This window comes from Mytilus edulis, chromosome 5 (genome assembly GCF_963676685.1).
Source record: "Mytilus edulis chromosome 5, xbMytEdul2.2, whole genome shotgun sequence".
In the NCBI taxonomy this organism is placed as follows: domain Eukaryota; kingdom Metazoa; phylum Mollusca; class Bivalvia; order Mytilida; family Mytilidae; genus Mytilus; species Mytilus edulis.
Window position 1 is genome coordinate 70,663,320 of NC_092348.1, and position 23,254 is coordinate 70,686,573.

The window sequence follows — 23,254 nt, forward strand, 5'->3', positions numbered from 1 at the left end:
CTGAAATAAGTTTGACGTCAATGGTTGTGGTTGAAGGCTATATGTTATATTAGTTTGTGTTTTAATTTTCAGGATTTACTACTGCTGAGACAAGTTTTGTAGTAAAGGGATCAACTGTACAGTTAATATGCCCTGATAAGGGTAATTCTAGGCAATGGATTATTTGGATGAAAAGATATGATAACAGCTTTAAAACATATGCTTCAGCAACAATGATAGACCAAGGTTTAGATGCAGACCTACGATCAAGATTACAGGTTACAGGTGATCAGGCAGCTGGAGAATATCATCTTAATATATCTAATGTAAGACAGAGTGACGAAGGGACTTACAGGTGTTTACTGTCGGGTACAGCAGGTGAAGGATCTACACAACAACTTACTGTCATTAGTAAGTATAGACGAATAACTAGTATGTGAAGATAACATTGTTACCATTATTATATACATTTTGTACTTTTTTTTACTAAGTTTGCTTTATTGAAATAATGCGTCTCTTTTTAGTTAATTCTTATAAGATGATGTATATTATAATACACAAAGAAAGTAGTTAAGCACCCCCTGATATATTGCATTATATTGTTTTTACCAAAATGTTAATTTAAATATAAATATAGATTTAAATAAGATCAATGTTCCTTAAAAAAGATATGACCATACAGGTTTGATCAATTATTAAGATAGCGACGTATCATGCACGTGAACCATGCCTCTTATGCAAATAACAAACTATAGTTTCCCCGAGCTTCAAATTTGAGTATTTAAGTCCAGCGATTTGAAAACTTTATTTACACTCTGTTAACATGGTACGAAGACGAATATCGGAGGCTCAAAGATGGAAGATTATCGGCATGCGTTCATCAGGGTTATCTTATAAAATCATTGGAAGTCAGATAGGCAACCATTATAAGGTAGTCAGCAGGCTTGTGCAGAAACACATTAAAACCAATAACGTCAAAGACTTGCCGGTAGATTATTGATAACATCGCAGCGTGAAGACAGGGCACTGCAACGCCTGGAATTTATACCATACCACACCCCTTCAAAATGAACGTCATCGTTATTTGAATAGTGAATTCGATAATCAAAAAAGAATACTGAAGTGAAGCCACTTGGTTAATCGGACGTACATTTGGATTTCAATAAGTCTATTGAATCAATTAAACTACTAAATTAGTCAATTTAATTCAATATTATTATTTTTATTTACGTTTCACCATTTGTTTAAATTACACAATACATTTATAAAAGATATATTTTGTATACATAATCTTTTTAATAAATCATAGACCATAGGAGTTAACAAAGACATAACCTACAGTTCTGAAAACCATGTAACGGACTAATTACTGCAAGCATTGGTTCAAAGATGAATACATTGCAGTTTTTCTAACTCAACATTCAAGATTGCCATTGTGACCACAATTTCAAAAACAGAAACATTGACACGTCAAGTTTTAAAATGTTGGAAAATTGTATATGATGTCATTAGATAGTAAACATTTATAAAAGTTATACATCACCCACCTATCATTCCCTTGCTCTATATATCTTATTATAGTATAAACAATTGGATGCACTTTGGGAATTAGTAATAAGGAACTAAACTAGGGAATCAATACATTTGCTTTTATTGATATGTTTTGTCCCTTTGTTCAAGGGAGCTTTGAATATTAGAGAATTGTTGTCATGATATGAATGTATTTCATTATGTAAGTATTACTTATTAATGTATGTTTTGTATAGTTGGACCGACAACTGTATCCTTAGACAATTTGACACCAGACAATAGGATACCTGGAATAGAAGGACAGTATATGACTATTACATGTACAGCGGTAGGAGGTAATCCAGCACCTGATATAAAACTAGTAATTTTAGGATCAACTTACACTGGAAAGCAATCAACCCAGTACACATTCTTGCCCAACAGTTCTATGGAGGGTTCTACCGTTACATGTCAAACAGGATATACAGATATTAACTACTATCCACTGAATGTTTCAGCTCATATTCATCTTAAACGTAAGTCTGAAATGAATCATGTCTTGCTTAAAAGATGATTTCTTAAAGACGTCTACAGAGACACCTATATATGTACCGATACCTATACGAAATTATGGATATATTTGTGATATTCCGTCATTTTTATCAAATTGTCGAATTATACTTTCTTTTTCTGGTGATCGATCTTTTAGAACGGCTGTGCAACTGCATCCATGTTTTTAGCATTTTTCTAAGGTTTAGTAGACTATACAATATTACATCTACCAGTATATGTATCAATACATACAAGGCTTTGCATATTTTTTTTAAAGGTTACATTGGTAATAGATATAAGAAGATGCAATATGAGTACTAATGAGGCAACTCTCCAATCAAGTCACAATTTGAAAAAAGTAAACCTTTATAGGTCAAATTACCGTCTTCAATAGTTATCAAAGGTACCGGGATTGTGATTTAATACGCCATACGCTCGTTTCGTCTACATACGACTCATCAGTGAGGCTCAGATCAAAATAGTTATAAAGCCAAACAAGTACAAAGTTGAAGAGCATTGAGGACCCAATATATATATATAATTCCGGCGAGGGAAGAACACAAAAAATTCCGAAAGCAAATATTTACAGATCTAACATTGTTGGGTTGATGTCTAGACGAGTTGTATATACATAATGTACACAGCCATGTATCACCATCACTGCTGGTGATTCGATAGATAAATATGTTGTAGAGTTGTCACTGGCTCAACCGTATTTATGAATATAATTATTTTCTGTGACTGTATCTTACATTAATTTGTAGGATCCTTTACTATAGATAATTTAGCTGATCTGTAAAAATAACATCTTCATGCCTTATATATCATGTACTGTAGTACAACGTTAGATTAAAACTGACGTGGAAAGGTAACACCCGGCCACCGAAAGCTTCATATATATATATATATTAGCTGATCTGTAACAATAACATCTTCATGCCTTATATATCATGTACTGTAGTACGCCGCTAGATTAAAACTGACGTGGAAAGGTAACACATGCCCACCGAAAGCTCTTTTTTTGAGAGCCCAGGTGGTCTTGTGGTCTTGCGGGACGGCTGCAGTGCAGGCGATTTGGTGTCACGATATCACAGTAGCATGGGTTCGAATCCCGGCGAGGGAAGAACCAAAAATTTGCGAAAGCAAATTTACAGATCTAACATTGTTGGGTTGATGTTTAGACGAATTGTATATACATTATGTACACAGCCATGTATCACCATCAATGATGGCGATCCGATGGATACATCTGTTGTAGGGTTGTCACTGAAACAGACGTACTTATGAATATAATTATTTTCTGTGACTGTATCTTACATTAATTTGTAGGATCCTTTACTATAGATAATTTAGCTGATCTGTAACAATAACATCTTCATGCCTTATATATCATGTACTGTAGTACGCCGCTAGATTAAAACTGACGTGGAAAGGTAACACATGCCCACCGAAAGCTCTTTTTTTGAGAGCCCAGGTGGTCGTGTGGTCTAGCGGGACGGCTGCAGTGCAGGCGATTTGGTGTCACGATATCACAGTAGCATGGGTTCGAATCCCGGCGAGGGAAGAACCAAAAATTTGCGAAAGCAAATTTACAGATCTAACATTGTTGGGTTGATGTTTAGACGAGTTGTATATACATTATGTACACAGCCATGTATCACCATCATTGATGGCGATCCGATGGATACATCTGTTGTAGGGTTGTCACTGACTCAGACGTACTTATGAATATAATTATTTTCTGTGACTGTATCTTACATTAATTTGTAGGATCCTTTACTATAGATAATTTAGCTGATCTGTAACAATAACATCTTCATGCCTTATGTATCATGTACTGTAGTACGCCGCTAGATTAAAACTGACGTGGAAAGGTAACACATGCCCACCGAAAGCTCTTTTTTTGAGAGCCCAGGTGGTCGTGTGGTCTAGCGGGACGGCTGCAGTGCAGGCGATTTGGTGTCACGATATCACAGTAGCATGGGTTCGAATCCCGGCGAGGGAAGAACCAAAAATTTGCGAAAGCAAATTTACAGATCTAACATTGTTGGGTTGATGTTTAGACGAGTTGTATATACATTATGTACACAGCCATGTATCACCATCATTGATGGCGATCCGATGGATACATCTGTTGTAGGGTTGTCACTGACTCAGACGTACTTATGAATATAATTATTTTCTGTGACTGTATCTTACATTAATTTGTAGGATCCTTTACTATAGATAATTTAGCTGATCTGTAACAATAACATCTTCATGCCTTATATATCATGTACTGTAGTACGCCGCTAGATTAAAACTGACGTGGAAAGGTAACACATGCCCACCGAAAGCTCTTTTTTTTAGAGCCCAGGTGGTCGTGTGGTCTAGCGGGACGGCTGCAGTGCAGGCGATTTGGTGTCACGATATCACAGTAGCATGGGTTCGAATCCCGGCGAGGGAAGAACCAAAAATTTGCGAAAGCAAATTTACAGATCTAACATTGTTGGGTTGATGTTTAGACGAGTTGTATATACATTATGTACACAGCCATGTATCACCATCATTGATGGCGATCCGATGGATACATCTGTTGTAGGGTTGTCACTGACTCAGACGTACTTATGAATATAATTATTTTCTGTGACTGTATCTTACATTAATTTGTAGGATCCTTTACTATAGATAATTTAGCTGATCTGTAACAATAACATCTTCATGCCTTATATATCATGTACTGTAGTACGCCGCTAGATTAAAACTGACGTGGAAAGGTAACACATGCCCACCGAAAGCTCTTTTTTTGAGAGCCCAAGTGGTCGTGTGGTCTAGCGGGACGGCTGCAGTGCAGGCGATTTGGTGTCACGATATCACAGTAGCATGGGTTCGAATCCCGGCGAGGGAAGAACCAAAAATTTGCAAAAGCAAATTTACAGATCTAACATTGTTGGGTTGATGTTTAGACGAGTTGTATATATATATATATATATATATATATATATATATATATATGAATACAGCCAAGTCTTTACTTACATTTTCTAAATCAGTTTAAAGGAATCTACCAGCTGGTAAAATATAATCATGCTTCATACAACCATCGATAGTGTTTGTAAAAACTTAGCTAGTACGTAAACGTAGAAATCATAAGACTGCTATTTTCTTTATCATTTGAGACGATACAAATAAGACAACCAAATACATATAATGTTTAGAAACACCATAATTTGTTTAGAATGAAATTCAAAACAGTGTGGCTATGGCCATTGATTGACACATTAAATTCATCCATTGACTGGGACAATTTAGGTGAACGTTTGTATGTAACGACCACTGCTCACTATGTACTTTTTAAAGACACTTAAACTATGGGGTCACCAAAGGTTCTCAACACCTTAATAAAGTAATTCGAAAAATTAATCAGAAATAACACGATGTTTTGATTTATATCAAATATATAAATCAAAACATAAAGGTTATTCCTGATTAATTTTTCGAATTATTTTATAATTAAAGGCGTTAAGAAACCTTTGGTGACCCCACAGTTTAAATGTCTATCGTAGGTACGTCGTGAACAGTGGTCGTTACAGACAAACGTTCACGTAAATTGTCCCAGTCAATGGATGAATTTAATGTGTCAATCAATGGCCACAGCCACACTGTTTTGAATTTCATTCTATTGTCAGCTATTATTTATTACACGGAATACAAATGATATACACAGTGTGATATTTAGACTTAATAATAAAGACAAAACTTAATACGTCTTAACATCTTTTATTCTCACCTATTTACAAAAAATCAATGGATGTGACGTCAAGGATATCAGCTTAAAGTATTCTAATACGAGAACATCTAACACAATATATCCTTGGTATCTTTTAGTTTGAACCACACGCTTTCTTCTGTTAACCCACAACATTGGATCCTTTCGTATAATATATGTTCCATTGTACATTTAGAAAGACCATTGAAGATAAGAACATTCTGCATATGCAACATCATATTAACTCTTACAAAACAATCCGAAACGTACTTGAAATATTTGTGTTAAGCTCAATTACCCAAAAATGCCATATTGAGCTTATGATTTGCTATCCATTCATGTCGACAATAAGACGTCAACCGAATCTATATAATTTCATTTCGTTCTTTATGTGAACGTTTTAACTTGTTTTGAATGGAGCGCCACTAATGACTCGTTTGAAGACGAAAGGCGCAACAACTGGCGGACCAATCATAAAAATAATTTTTAGTGACAGTGTGTTGATGTTATAAAATTTATTTTGAATGTGGAATTCGTGGTTTTTAATTCACCGGGAAATCATAGAAATGTATATTACAACCAATGTTACAAAATTTTATATTAAGACGATTCATATCTATAAAATACCTATGAATGACATGTCTGTGTCATTTCTTTTTTTTTTAGTAAAGGCAGTTATAATTCCTCTTTCTCCTGACATCTTGAATACAGAAGAAACTAGGTCTTTTGATGTATCATGTCAGTCTACTGGAAGTCGTCCAGCTGCTACCATGTACTGGTTACTTGGACAACAAACTACTAATATAACATCAAACTCTTCTACTCAGTCTATCCACAATTCATCTGCAGATGTATATGCAGTGACATCTAATTTAAAATACAGAGTGGACAAAAGATATAATGGACAGAAGCTTATATGTAGAGCTAGTAATGTTGCTGGTTACATGGAAACATCATTAACATTAAACGTGAAATGTAAGTCAGCTACCTCAAGTATGTAATGTTAATGTTGCAACATATGTTAAAATGTCAAATGTAATGCAATCGAAACGTCGACTTTTATTAAATGTAGATCACCCTCGTATGCATAAATAATATTGAATTATAGGAACAGAAAAAGAATAAAAATGTTTAATGTATGTTTCAAGGCAGATAACACGTTTTGGAATGAATACATGTACAAGAAAAATTTTGTCTCACCAATATGATTAAAATTTTACAGTTTTCAATATTATGAACGTGTACGATTTGATTCCCTCAAGTTTCACTGAATGGCTGTTTGAAATTACTTGCAGTGTTCATTCTGTAAAAAATAAGTTTGATTTGCATTCTTTCTCAAAGATATATATGTTATCTTTCTATATGACATGCTTCTTGCATGAACACATTGTACATTGTTTTGGGCAAGATCATGATATGGCTATTCCACATATCTTAATGTAATAGTACTCGATCATTTTCAAAAATTAAAATTAGTGTTACGGATGGTTATTTCATTTTCAATTATATAAATAACTTTCGTACAAGCTTCAGACCGAATTGCCTCCATTAATGAAATTTCTATTGGATTGATTACAGTAAATTATTTTATCTAAGTCAAACTTGTCGTAGACCTCTTTTTGTCATGTAAACGAATATAACACTTTGAATGTGTGCATTGGTGCGTTTCTATGTTTGTATTCTTGAGGAACGCTACTATCTCCTACCTTCCTCCTAAAAAAATGAGTAATTTGAATTTAGTTAAGAACACAACAGTGCGAAAAAACGAACCACTGGTCATTTATCGATGATATAAAACCTTTTGAATATGTTAATCATACTTGAAGTAATATTATTTGGACATTTATATCATTTTCAAGTCTTGATGTGGCAAACAATATTGTTAAACTGTTATCATTTCTTAAAGATGCACCTGGTGTTACAGTTGAAAATAAAACCTTCTCACAGACTCAGACAACAAGACAGATACAATGTACTTTAAATAGTAATCCTCCAGTAAACACGTGTAAATGGCACCAACAATCAAAGTATGGGGAACATATCAGATATTTTAGTGACAATAACCTGACGTTGACATTACCTACAGTACCTGAATATGTTAGGTATCAGGACACAGGAGAATATATATGTACAGCTGAAAATAGTATAATAGGAATGAATGGACAACTTAAACAGACAGGATCTGGATATGTTATTAGTAACGGTAAGGTATATTAACGTCAGAATACTGCCAAAAGCTGGCCATTAATTTATTTTCTCCTTTTGATCGTACTTGGCTATAACAACTCTCCTAGATCATATAGATACAACCCACGTGTAAAACAGTTTCTCTACATGCCAACATGTTGTCATTTAGATATCAAATATGTATCATTACAATGGCATCATAAATAAATTATTACTTTTGTCTAATGAAAAACACTCATATAAGTAGATTGCAGTTAGACCTGTATGCTTTTTGTAGCCTACACTATGTTGTTTGGTCCTAGTTGAGGTTATTTTTCTTTTTCTTTTGGTGTTTGGTGAAAAGTTGTCTCAATCCCTTTTATTGATGAATTTATTTCCCCAAAGTTGCTGCTGTCAGATAATATGCTTATATAAAAATAAATCAATGTATCCAAGTTTTGATTAATTCATGTTTAATATTAGACATTTTTGTCCATATTCAAATAGAGTGACTTCCAAGAATTTCATAGGTCTTCATTGTCAACGAGCCTTCTTTTCAAATTGGATGGATTATTTTTTTTTATCTATATTGATAGTCGTGATTTACCTACACAATCCTCCTTTATTTATATTTTTCTGTTTCATTGTTCCACATAAAACTAAAAAAACTACTTTTTTGGTAAATTTTGCCAGGTATTTCTTAAATCAATATTTGTTCAGAATGCAACATAAATTATAAAGGAAGAATAAATGATTTGACAAGTAGTGTCTAGCTTTTCATTGTTAAGTTTGTTTTATTGTAGCGGTTAATTATTTGTTTCTGATCTCTCGTTGCAGATGTAAGTTTTTACTTTGAATTTCAATTTTGTATAGTCCAAAACATATATGTCAAAAATCTTTATTTTCCGTTCTGTCCATGGAATATTTTCAAAATTTTGTCCCCATGACTTTACAAAAAATATATATATATTATCATCGGAAATCTGAATTAACTTTTTATGTGAGGATTTTATTATTTAACTAAATTTAAAAACTTTTCAGTTGTTTCAGTTCTGATCTTTTAAATCTACAGGCTAAATTTTCAACACACCATGACAAAATATAGCACAAGCTATGTCATGCCGAAGGCTCTGAAATCCGACCATTATTTGACAAACAGCCCTTTAAATCTTCAGGTATAGTATTTATTTCTATTAGAGATTTTTTTAAACAGTATATAAATTCCCGCTAATTGAAAATTCTGGAAAAGTTAATGATAAAAAAATATAAGATTGTTTTTAATACATATCTTCGATTTGTCTTATACTAAACCTATAATATCTGTTTTTTCACAGTGAATAATTTTAGGAAATACTGGTTTTTGACCTCTATGAAGGTGGATGTCCAATGACATAAGTATCTACAATTGAAAAAGTATTGTTTCTGTAGTTATCTAAGTTAAAACTCAATAGATAATTACACAATTGATTAAGACTATACCTCGGAAACGTGTAATCATGGAGACAAAAAGTTGAAAATATCAGATGGACAAACCGAAAAATAAAGGCGTTGGACACTTTTTTTTAAATAAGGGGAAATCAACATAGGTTTTTAGAATTGGTCTATCATTGTTTCTCAATGCAATGATTAAAAGCATCCTTCGCCAGATATTGTAAAATGCAACTGGTAAACCTTCAATAATAGGTGTTACATTAAGTTTCAATTTGAAAGTTTTGGTACACTCTTCTAATTTCAAGCTTTTTTCGTGCTGTGTATATCACCTCCAAAACCAACAATAGATAGCAACAAAATTATGTTTCTTAATAGCGTGTTATATCTTCATAACTTTTGCCTGATTTGAACTGAAGCGGTTTAGTAACATCTGATAGGAGTAATATACCTTTCATAACTTTTGTTACATATAAACGGTAAGCCGTATAGACATAGGGTCTTTATATTTCAGATCAATGAACCCTAGGTTGCAAGAAGTAAAAGTCATGGTCATGTTCTAATTTTTTTTGTCCTAAAACCTTTAAAGATAGAAGTAAAAGAAAAAGTGCAAAATGTATGTTTTATTGTGATGAAGATATAATACATTTGATCTGAAACAATACGAAGACTTTTTATAGGTGTTATTGCCCATGACATGTTTTAATTGCAGATTCATTGGTTACTTCTTGGTACATGATAAAGTCATGTTGTTTTTTTTTGCAAAATCACATATGACATTAAAAAAAAATGTCCAGCGGGATAAACTTTGGTTAAAACGTATGTTTGCACTTTTTTTGTGAAAAGGGAGCAGAACACCATGCACTAATTTTAATGGGCATACATAATAAAATTGAGAATGGAAATCGGGAATGTGCCAAATAGACAACAACCCGACCATAGAAAAAAACAACAGCAGAAGGTCACCAACAGGTCTTCAATGTAGCGAGAAATTCCCGTCCTTCTACTGGCCCCTAAACAAATGTATACTAGTTCAGTGATAATGAACGCGTTCAATTGATACCAGAATTAATCTGTGTATACGAATAAGTGGATTACTCTCCCCTTTATTACAGCAAAAGTATTCAGACACCTTATATTTTTGGAATCACTATAGAAACAGCTATTCAACTTAAAGCTAGATATTATCCTTTTTATTTATATTATTCAAGTTTTTTTTTTTTATTTTGATAATTTTTCAAAATGTAGTTTTTATCATGTTTTTTTTCCCACAATATAAAAAAGTTTGGGTATCCGGAATTTTTCAAGTTGCAGATTGTGAAAAGTTTTTGAATTTTGTATAGAATATGCATAGAAAATCAAATATTGTGTAATAAAAAGATATCTACACCATAGAATATTAAGATAAAATGTGAGGGTATAGCTCGTATCACATGCTTTCATATAAGAAAAGGGGAAAATATATTAAAATTAAAAATTATAAACAAAATATATTGTTGCATAATAAAAAGTAAAATCACAAAAATACTGAATTCCGAGGTAAACTCAAAACAGAAAGTCCGTAAATAGGTAGATTCAGAAGACTTTACATTGCAACAATTTCTTGGTCTGAGTTATCTCCCCTAATGGGGCTAAGTTGAACAAAAATAAATCAAAACAAAAATATTGTGTTTCCAATACTAACATGAAAAGTCATACAGATGAATTACATACTACTCTCAAAATGTGCACATTTAATTCAAGATCTAGATTAATTGTTATCTGGTACTTTAAAATTAAAGATGGAGGAAAATCTTAATTTTGCTCTATTTTAACAAGTTTGACTATTTAACTTTTCGCGACAATTCTAATAGTAATCACCCTTTTCTCTACTTAAAACAAATCCCAATCTATTGGTAAATATGTTTTTATATTTATATAGTAGTTTTGTTTGAATCACCATACATTCGCATCTTGTATGATTCATTTTCAAGTATGATACTGTCGAATTTGAAATTGCATTTACTTTGATTTTCCTGACAATGTTTAATTTCAGGTGTAATAGTAAACTGGTCTGTAGAAAAAATTACGGCAGGTCTAATATCCGTTTCAAGAACAGTTTAAAAGAGGGAAGAAAGATACCATAGGGACAGTCCAACTCATAAATCTAAAATAAACTGACAACGCCATGACTTAAAATGAAAAAGACAAACAGACAAATCACAAACTAGTCAAAACATTTACTAAATTTAATCATCGGTATAAAGACATCATTCGTAAATATAGCTCAACATGCAGACTTCTAATACGTTCAGGTATTTCACATCCAATTTTTCATGGTAATATTCTTTATAAAGCACAAAGGTGTCAGTATTCACCTCAGAAACTTACAAAACCTTTGAATAGACTTATTAAGAAGGGATATAATTACGATACTGTTGTCAAGTCATTAAAAATTGCATATTTTGGCGTTAATATTGAGTCACTGATAAGGTCTTTGCATCGGAACTAAACACATTTATTCTAAAAACAGTTGTTGGCATGACACGGGTTATGTTCTTCTCATAAATGTTATGATGGTATGATACTAAACCCCTAACGGGACGGATTGTGCCTGATGTTCATATGATGAAATCATAATCTTTCAGTCAGTTTAATTGAAGCCTGGAGCTGGCATGTCAGTTAACTGCTAGTAGTCTGTTGTTATTTATGTATTATTGTCATTTTGTTTATTTTCTTTGGTTACATCTTCTGACATCAGACTCGGATTTCTCTTGAACTGAATTTTAATGTGCGTATTGTTATGCGTTTACTTTACTACATTGATTAGAGGCATTGGGGGAGGGTTGAGATCTCACAAACATGTTTAACCCCGTCGCTTTTTTGCGCCTGTCCCAAGTCAGGAGCCTCTGGCCTTTGTTAGTCTTGTATTATTTTAATTTTAGTTTCTTGTGTACAATTTGGAAATTAGTATGGCGTTCATTATCACTGGACTAGTATATATTTGTTTAGGGGCCAGCTGAAGGACGCCTCCGGGTGCGGGAATTTCTCGCTACATTGAAGACCTGTTGGTGACCCTCTGCTGTTGTTTTTTATTTGGTCGGGTTGTTGTCTCTTTGACACATTCCCCATTTCCATTCTCAATTTTAAACAATAGTACACATGACACAAAAAAGAAAACTAAAGAATAAACAACACGAATCCCACCAAAAACTAGGTGTGATCTGGAAGGGTAAGCAGATCCTGTACCACATGTGGCACTTGTCGTGTTGCTTATATGATAACAAATCCGGTAAATAGTCTAATTCAGTAGGTCACATTCATGAAACTTACATCTTAACTGAAAAGAAAATAATCTATTCTGCTGACGAGTTTATTACTTTTTTTCTTCTACGCGTATACATGTACTGTCTGTATTCGTTTGGCTTTAAAACTCTCCAATTATCGGTAACTTTAAATATTTGAACAATACTTTTCAAACCGAATGTCGTATGCTTATTGTTTCTTTTTTGTTTTTGTTTTTTTTTCTGTTACCTTAACTGAACCTTTTCTACATTAAGTATAACAAGGCTATTGAATCAATGGCCCTAAAGAAATATTGACAAAAGTTTTCTTTTTTTAGTTGTATTTGAAGCATACCCATTTACAAACGTTTAAAATTATCATCGACTTCCATAGTGAATAAAATAGTTTTCTTTCTTAATCTACAAATTTATCAATGATATAAATTTTACTTTTTAAATTAAAATTGAAACACACAAGGGACTTTCCGTTTTGAATTTTCCACGGAGTTCGCTATATGTATTTTTTTTTTTTAGTCATGGTCTTGTATATTTTTTTTCGAAACCCTGACAATTTAAGTAACATATGTGAAACATATATGGTAACACTTTGACGCTGTAAGGTAAACACACAATCATTAGAAAATACAATGATATACCCTATTTATAAAGATAGGAAACAGAGAGAAAACATATTGATTGAAACGTGTAAACTTCACTGCATCCTTATCTATTAACCTATACATATATACAATCATTTTGTTTTTATGCTAAATTAAACTACCAAATAGTGTTTACCTGCTTCAATCTTAATAATCAGGTACACCATCTTTACTTTCACCTGAATAATACTTGATTTCCACTACGTGCTATGCGTTTTTAAACATACATGTACTGTTTAGGAATATATGTGGAATATAAAACAAATGTTTGATCGAAATAGATATAATGTTTAATGAACTCTCTTAAAACCCCATTGGTGGCCTACAGCTGTTGTCTGTTCCATTTCTTATTTTCATTTTCAATTTTATCACTTTCAATGTTTTAGCTCCACCGGTGATAACAGCTGACAACAAAGACAATTCTACACAGTACGGAAAGTTTGGTAAAAGTACTAAAGTTTATGTCAATGTATACAGTATTCCAAAGTATGGTAGTATTAGTTGGTATATTGGTAACATACAGTTAGTATCTAACAAATATGTCATCAAGGAAGAACCTGTCATCGTTAAAGATATGTTTCATGGTGTAGAAGTACAGCTCGATGGTTACAGAGTTAAACTCACTATAGGTGATCTACAGGAGGCTGACTTTACCAATTATACATTACGTCTGAATTATAGTAGTCAGTATGTACAGCACGAAGTGACTCTAGAATCTGCAAGTAAGTCTAAAATAAATTTTTTTTAGGTTGTATCATACTTGTACGTCACTGAAGCAACAACCCAAAAACTGAAACCACAAAAAGACATCACAAGTCATTTTAAATGTTAACTTCTATTACTTCCAGGGCTAATAACAACTCCAGATTCTTCAAAATATATTATGTTGTTTATAATAGAAACTTATTGTATACTTATGTGAATTGAAAATTATTGCATACTTATCTGAATTTAAATTTATTGCAACTCAAAAAACTCGGATGTTTTTTTTAGTTCATCACTCATTCGAAAGATAATTAGTGGTTTTTAGTTCCCTATACTGACCAAGTAAGTCGAAGGGGACATTTTCTGTTTGCACTTTGTCTGTGTGTCTGTCTGTCGGTCGGTCTGTCTGCTTGTCGGGCTTTTTTTCGTCATGCTTGAAGATATTAATTAAAAAAAATTATATATAGGTTTATCATGACTATTTAAGATCAAATTTTGTTTTCCAGTCTGATGATCTTGTGCAGAGTAATGGTTATTGAAATTAAAAAAAATCATTTAGATAATCAGTTTTCAACAATTTTTCCACCCTGCCTGAAGATATTGGCTTGGTATAAGTGCAACAATTTATACCATGAAAAGTTATAGATAAAATTATGATTTTGGCCCAATACAAGGAATATTTAACTGGTAGGAGACTATGTATTGCCATACAAAAATGCTTATTTATATGAAAATATATATTTGTATTTTTTTTTTATTTCAGGTGCTCCCCAAACTCCATTAAATTTCACTATAACTAGTTCAGGTGAAACAAGTATTACATTTCAATGGATTCCTGGATATGATGGTGGACAAACACAGACTTTCAACATAGAATACCATATTAGTGGAACTGATACATGGATGTCTCAAGAAATCGAAATCAGAAGAAAGATAGACTTGCACAACATTTATACCTTGTCAGGACTACGTGATAAAACAACATATGAATTAAGAATGTACGCAAAAAATAAATTTAACCAAAGCCACCATACAGACATTGAAACAATAACAACTGTAAGCAAAGGTATGTATAAATAAAAAAATGTGGCTCATTTGAATAACAATAATTATTAAAAAATAAATTTGAAAGGTCATGTGAGCTTTTCTTATCACTTGGCGTCCGTAGTCTGTCCTTGTTTACTTTTACAAAAATCTTCTCCAATGCCCATAATCACCCTTAGGGTATGTAGTTTAAAAAATGTGTATGATGATCCTGTTTGCGAATCAACATGGCCGATATGGCTAAAAATAGAACATATGGGTAAGTTGCAGTTTTTAGTTTATTTCTCTGAAACTAAAACATTTGGAGCAATTCTGACTCCATGTCATCATGTTGAGAGTCAGCTGCCCTGAATTTTCAGACATACTGTTGATGGGTTGCTGCCCCTGAATTAGTAATTTTAAGGAATATTTGCAGCTCATGGCGCAGCTGTTTATCTTAAAAATTATTATAGTATCTAATCATATCTAATATCGATACTGTTAGTTATGATTTTACCCTTATATCACATGATACAATATTGAATACAGGGTTTTGAGATCCTCCAGTTTATATGACTACAAAATGTTTGCAGTTGTACAAACATGTATAATGTCATTTAATTTGATTTTTTATCCCTAAATTCACGGTCCACTGAACATAAAAAATGATAGTGCGAGGGGTCATCTTTATACTATGGTCACATTCTTGTTGTTCTGCCCCTGTTGTTACCGAGGGGGCATTCAGTTTTACCCTTGTCTGTCTGTTCTTTAATTTGTAATGCTGTAACTTGTGGGATTGAACTTCGCTGTAACTTGAATATTTTTTTCAATTCGCTGAGTAAATTTACATCGTGTTTTTGAAATCATGGGTTCCCTGTTATATACCTCTAAACGATTGACCCTGATAATGAAAAACACTCGGATGACAACAATCAACGTGTAGTGTACACTGTACGACAATGTTAAAATCGTGGTGAAATTTACGTCTTTATTGTGATAGTCAGTATATACAGCATGAAGTGACTCTGGAAGCTGCCAGTAAGTAGGGATTATTAAACTCCGGGTATCTATTATGAGTGTATCTGAGGTAAGTTTATTTACATATGTGTATTAAATTAAACAACTTTAAAGTGACGTAATATCTTTAAAAAATGTTCATTTCCTACATGTTTGTTCAATTATACTTATGACTCCCCTTTTTTTTTAAATTGTTTTACTCTTTGTAAACCATATTTCACTTCTATTCAATATGTTAAGAATGCAGTTAATATTTTTAATGAAGAAAACGTTTGCATAATGATTATTACATTTGCACCAGAAACTCCATCAAATTTTTCAATAACCAGTATAAGTGAAACTAGTATTACAGTTCAGTGGATTCCTGTATACGATGGTGGACAAATACAGACGTATTACGTCCAATATCGTACTACCGGAACTAGTATATGGTTCCTAAAGGAAATTAAAACCAGTAACCAAGTTGACTTATATAAAGTTTACACCTTGACAGGATTTCAAGATGACACATCATATGAATTAAGAATGTACGCTAAAAACAAATTCAATCAGAGCCAACATACAGATATTGAGACAATACGTACTTAAAAGTCAGGTATAAGTAGTAGTTGAAATATAACTATTTAAGGTGGTATAGGTGTCTTTCGCCATCTTAGGTTGTAAAAAATAGAGAATCTAAAGTCCAGATTTTCAATCAAGTTATCAAAATTTGATGCAGAAAAATACAGATAACTTAATATGTGAATTTGCATTTAAAAAAACAAGTTTATAAGATTATAACTTATCAATGTTAATATTTTTACAAGTGTTGATCATTTCTGTTAGTTTTTTAATATTTTTGAATACATTTAGGCATTTTAAGGGGAGGTAACTCTGCAATAGTGCATTTTTTTAAGAAACCTATTTGGAATTTTGCTATTATGTATTTTAGACAAAAAAAGACTAAAAGAGGCACGATGACCATATCTTTTCTATTGATATTCTCAAAGCATTTTCTAAAAGCTATCTTCTAAAATTTATTTTATAATTCTATCATTTAGTTTAGATGCTAATCACATAATGATGCTTTTTCCTGTATAATCCATAAAAAATGTGTCATTTTGTCATAACCTGCAGTAGCTTCAGAAAATTTGCTGTGTCATATATTTTTTATTATATTTTTGATCAATATAAATATATTCATGTACTAGGATTTGGTCAAGACTAAACCAATTCTATCAATTTTAATTAAGACTGTCATAACACCTTAATTATTGTAATTTCTATGATTTCATAAATACCTTTTTGTGTTTTGTCTCTCCATATTTGAATTCTCAAAAGGTACATTTTTTTTTAATTTGGACTGTGCATGAAACAAATATAGAATAACTTGCCATTAAGGTTTTTTTAATGTGATTATACAACATAACCTTCCAGCTGTTTTGGAACAATAAGCGTATTATGTTTTTTTTAAATTTCATTTCCATGTAAATATAAATTATGGTTAAAAATAAGTTGTTTTTACAGAACCTCAAACGTCCTCAAATACAATAATTGGCACTGTAGCAGGTGTGCTGGTAGTATTATTGATTGTGTGTGCCGTCATCATTAGTTTTCTGATCTTTAAAAAGAGAAAAGGTAACTTTGTAAATTAAGCTAAATAAATTAAAACGGATAGACACAAAATTATTATGCTGCAATAATCAACTTTTCACAAAAATGTTTGTTCAATTGGCTTTCAAAACTTTTTGTTGCGATCGTGTTTTATAATTTGAATCCAGTTTTACGTTTCATATAGCCAGTATTTAGAATTGTTCAGTAGTATTATGATAGTTCGATAGCATATTTGAATAACACCATTCTTTCGTTTGGATTACCGAATATGAACATGGATAGTATTTATTAGATTAACTCTAACATGTCTAAGACATGAAAGTCGAATAGTCGAATAACAAAATCTTGAAAAGAATACTTTCAGTTCAATCAATTGTTTATACATAAAAATGACTAAACAAAATCAACAAGACATGTTTATGGATAAATTAGATATTAACGAACATCTGTACTAAACTATGTTGTATGCATCACAAAGAGTCACCACAAGCGAGAGCGATCTCAGGAATGTGTGGTATATATCACATTATAAAATTAACTAGACGATTACAACAAGAATATCATACAAAATGTCTTGAGTTAATGTATTTTAACTGCATCTGGATGTCGCTCATGCATTTCAAATTCAGGATTTAGTAAAGGCTGCTTTGCAATCATGAGAAGCAGTACACCATATAGAATATATCTGACATCTGATACGATATTGCAGAACTTGCATTTCCTGTTATGATTTATTTTGATAGAGGTTGCATATAACAGCCTTCAAGGAAGTCGTTGACTAGAGGGTTACAAAGGGTCAAGTTAAAATCACATCTTTAATAGATATAAGGACGAGACTATGTTTTTTGGTTTAGACTCATTTACGAAGAGTATACACGTATGCTACATGCTGTACTGGATTATTAGAATATGAATAAAATGACATCGAAAAGTTTCTTTGAACAAAATACGTTAACGAATCCAAAATATGTCTTTGTTATTGTCTTTATAATTGATTCCTAATGAGGTATTATCAATTGACAGGGAAGAAAATAACTAAAAAGTAAGTACAAATTTATGTTACAGTCACAGAATGACAACAAAGAAGTAAAAGATTAAGGTTTCGTTTTTAGTTAATTACTTTAATGGTAACTAAAAATTGACCAGCACAAATATATACAAAGTAATGACTACTACAAAATAAGGAGATACATAATGTGATATTAGTAACTTTTAAAACAGCATCGCAGTAAAAGAGAGGCAAAATTACCAAAGAAATCTTCAAACGAAAAAACAAACAGTACACAAAACACAATATAGACAACTGAAGACTGACCACCACGATACCACATAAAACGGTGTGATCTCATGTGCTTTGAAAGGGTAAGAAAATCCTGCTGTACATGTGGTACTCGTAGTTGCACAATAAACAAATAGAGAAACCACAAATGTCATGCCAGTTGTTTATACAAATGCATCAATGCTGATTGATCATTTGTTCGACTTGTTGAGTCACAGTGATCTACAGAGTTATTGATATGTTGACTGTTGTATTCTAATTTTTTACTTCTTTTGCGTCTGCGTTGTTTTTTCTTTCACATTAATGTCATTATAATAATATTTAACGCATAACATTTAACATATAAGTGGGAAGTTTAGCTTTTTATTTAACCAGGGTTAGTCCACCCTTTTCTACATGAGGAAATGTATCAACCAAGTGAAATATCTGACAGTTGTTTGCATTTCGTTTGAAGTGTTTGAGCTTTCAATAGAGACTGTGTTAAATTACCTTAGAGTTTTGTATCATTGTTTTTGTATTTTACATCATTTTAGATTTGAACAACAATTATCATCTAAAGACGTCACTCTATTATAAGAAAAGAAGATGTGGTATGATTGCCTATGGGACAACACTAGAACAAATGACTCAGACATTTTTATGGGTCACCATATGGTCTTCAACAACGAACAAAACCCATATCACATAATTAGCTATGAAAGGCCTCGCAATAAGAAATATGAAACAATCCTAACTAATTTATGTACAAAAAAACGAACGAAAATCAAATATATAACACATCAACAAACGTCAATCATAACGGGATCACAACCTTTTCCCAGTGGTGTAACAGTACAACATAAATACGAACTATAAAAATCAGTTGAAAAAAGGCTTCACCTATCAAATGGATACAAATAGAAGTACATCTAACAAATGTTGACGTCGCCGGATACTTGTATATCCCGCAAACAAAAAAACTTACAATAGATCTGAGATACTGGTAGTTACTGGGAACTAGTTCAAAGACACTAACAACTAATTAAAAATGCATCTAAGACTAAATTAGCAATCGGTTCCAACATCCACTGAATGTAGTGTAAAGACGTCAAAAGCAGTCCGAAAAAAAAAAACATGACTTTGTGCAATGCCAAAATACAAGAACCAACAGATTGTAGAAACATGAATGTGTATATGAATATTACAATCAAATTTAATTTGCCAATATTTTTTTATAACAAAAACAATTTTAATACTCATAAAAAATATTCAATGATATAATTACAGTGTTGAATAGGTAATCTTTCAGGATACGTTTATTCAAGTATCGATAAGTTTACCAGGATCGTTTCTAAATTTCCGGGTACAGTGAGCAATATCTCCGTTAAAGTGATGATGTGCCATCCCGTTTGAAATACATTTTCTTCAGGTAGAGAAGGTACAACTTCAAAACCAAATCTTTATATAAACAGACGAATTAAGTAAAGATTTTGAATAATTAGTGGTAACGAAATTCCTGGTTTAATAATTTACCACTAATACAGAGATTACTTTCGTCAAAATCAAAAACGTCAAAACAGACGTTGGCATAGCGAAGAGTTGTGACATATAAACAATGTAAGATGGTGCCAAAGGAACATCACCATCCAAAAAGGGAAAATTAACAAGGGAAGGAAAAATCTAACCTTTTGTCATAAATGTTAGTTTGGTGTTTTCCGTTTATAACCGAAATATCTTAATCTAGGAAAGGACAGTTATTACTTTTTAAATTTTATTGATTTATAGTAAATTCCTTTTGGTAAATTTCGGCAATATATCTAGAAAATTCTTGATTATTCAAAGGGGCAGTAGCTACGAGATATATAAAAATCAAAAGTATGATTTGTTTTTGTTCAATCATTAATGACAATGAAAAAGTGAAATAATAATTTGCTTTTATCAGCTAAAATGGTTCAATTTTGTCAAATTGAACTAATAAACATGGATAATGACTTATTCACTTGCAAGTGAATAACTCGACCTCATTAAATCCATATTCATGTGAACTCCAATTTAATCCCGTAGAAAGTGATAGAATAGTGCATACATTGTCCGTGTACGGGTATTTAAAGGAAAAGAATGTCAACATTGAAAGTAAACAAAGGTAAATACTTTGATTAACTGATTCGATCCACACAAAATCATTCTTATAAAGGTAAAAACGACGATAAACATAATTTTTTGGTCTATAATACAAAATTTAACAGACCTATAAAAATCAAATTGCACGAGTTGCTTAATCTATTTATATTTGTGTTTATGTTTACATCGCTTATATGGTCATAGAAGGTCAACTCGATAGTTAAATAGTTAATTATATGGCGTCTTGGTTAAATTTCGCACGAAACGAAGCAACATTGTATTGAGATCATGTCCGGTAAATTGTTTGTTTGATATTTTTGATAGTTTGGAAAAATGTTTTACATTGTTATAAATCAAATATGAGAATTTGAGTCAAATCGGTGAACATGAATCTTGCAGCTAGTGCCCCTTTAACGGAAAATATAATCAACAAAACAATAAGTATTAATCAATATATCATTCAAATGCAAGTTATAAGTTTAATCTTTTTTTTACCATGCATAAGAAAGGGAAATATGTGCTTTTATGAATTGTAAATACGCACTCATAGTTCTTGCCGAACGATTGAATTTACTTGTAATCAACTCATTAGAAGTTGCAAGAATTGTCTACATCGTTATGATGCCAGACGATACTACATAAAAAATAATGTATTCTAACCAAATAATTGATTGTCCTGTGTGAATGCATAGTTTGTCGTAAAACTTAGTTGGAATGGAAGGATATCGCTTTTGAATTAAAGCAAGGAGCGATATTTTTAGGCAAAATTACAGAACGTCAGGGTGAAAATAATTATAATTCTAATTGTAATAAAATGATTTATAACAAAGACATATACTGTTTATTTTTTAAGAAATACTGGATTTTATGAAAACAGCGGCTTTCAAAATGTGCAAACTGGAGATGAATACGAAGAGGTTGTTAGTAAATCGGGTAAGTCAGATAATGCATTTTAAAAATTCTTCTTAAACCACGTGTCCTGAAATAAAAAAATATTATTTTTCGTCAAAAAATTTTACGTGATGTTGTCAATGACATTAAATGCATTTTTCAACCACAATAACTCATTCACCAGATTTCGTTGAATATAGATAAAGGAAGATGTGTTGTGAATACCAATATAGTGTTCTTTTGAAAATAGAGTATATTTTCATTTCAGATACACAAGAGAAACAGTAAGTATAAGAAGCTTATGCATTTGTTTTGTATTTATCAGCATTATTAAGAGTTCTTTTTCACTTAATTGCATTTCTACTGAAGATACATAATTGACAATATTTACATATTTTCGCCTAGCAGTTTCACTTTAGTAACAATATATATAAAAGAGAGTTATCATAATTATCATTCACATATTACAGAACTAGTAAAACCTACGAAGCACTTCGAACAAAGGAGACTGTTGACGTTTATGATGATTTGGAGAATAGCAAAGGTTTGTGTAATACAACGTCATCGTTTAAAATCACATGTATCAAATCTGCAAATCATAGTAGAAATAAAATGTAATACTAGTAAGAAATTTTTTTAAAATTGTGCTTAGTATTCAGTGTGACAAACTATTGGCGATTTGTCAGTGGCGACAGAATCAAATCAGTTAGATAATGATATTTCGTACAAAGTTGATGAGATTATAAATGAAAATTCCCAAAAGTTCTGCAAATACGCCTTACACAGCACATTCCTGGTGGTAAAGTAAAAACAAAGTAATTTAAATAATTCAACATTATTTACACAGTCACTAGTAGCACGATTTCAGTCTGAAACGGTCATTTTGGTCTGATCGTATCTTAATTGACTGGATTTACCGCTAGAGGAAAACGTCAAGATTTGTCAGATCGTTAAGTCTCCATTCGGATCGATAGTCTCATTAGGTAAATTAGTCCGTTAAGGCATGTCAAGATATTTAAGACTGTATCTTCTAGCGAGCTGTTTAGATCCGTTAAGACCGTGTCAGACCAAAACAGACCATGGATACAAACTGACGTCAAGATGTTGTCAGACCGTGTCCAGTCGTGTTCAGATTTTAATAATTTGGACACAAAACGAGTGAAACTTTCCCATTATTTATCAGGGGTTGCTCCCCTTTCAAGAATAAAATAAAACTGTGAAAGAAGACGATTGTTTTAACTGAAAGTCTACCATGTCCCCTTAATCATGTTATTTAAATAAAACAAATATTCAATTTGAATTTTAACTTCTTCCTATTTAATTATTTAACATTGTTTTATAA

At 31.9% G+C, this 23,254-nt stretch overlaps 2 protein-coding genes across 2 annotated transcripts in view; one reads left to right on the top strand and one right to left on the bottom strand.

Moving 5' to 3' along the window:
• Positions 1 to 23,254, bottom strand: part of LOC139524354 (uncharacterized) — a 262,486-nt gene that overhangs the window by 148,114 nt on the left and 91,118 nt on the right. The gene's annotated exons all lie outside the window — the stretch shown is intronic.
• Positions 53 to 22,530, top strand: LOC139522614 (neural cell adhesion molecule 1-like). The gene is made up of 10 exons (XM_071316081.1): positions 53 to 390; positions 1,746 to 2,024; positions 6,455 to 6,763; positions 7,695 to 7,991; positions 13,691 to 14,026; positions 14,773 to 15,075; positions 20,965 to 21,043; positions 21,875 to 21,954; positions 22,181 to 22,196; positions 22,383 to 22,530. Exons 1-10 carry the CDS (start codon positions 168 to 170, stop codon positions 22,528 to 22,530), a joined length of 2,070 nt encoding a protein of 689 aa, XP_071172182.1. The 5' UTR covers positions 53 to 167.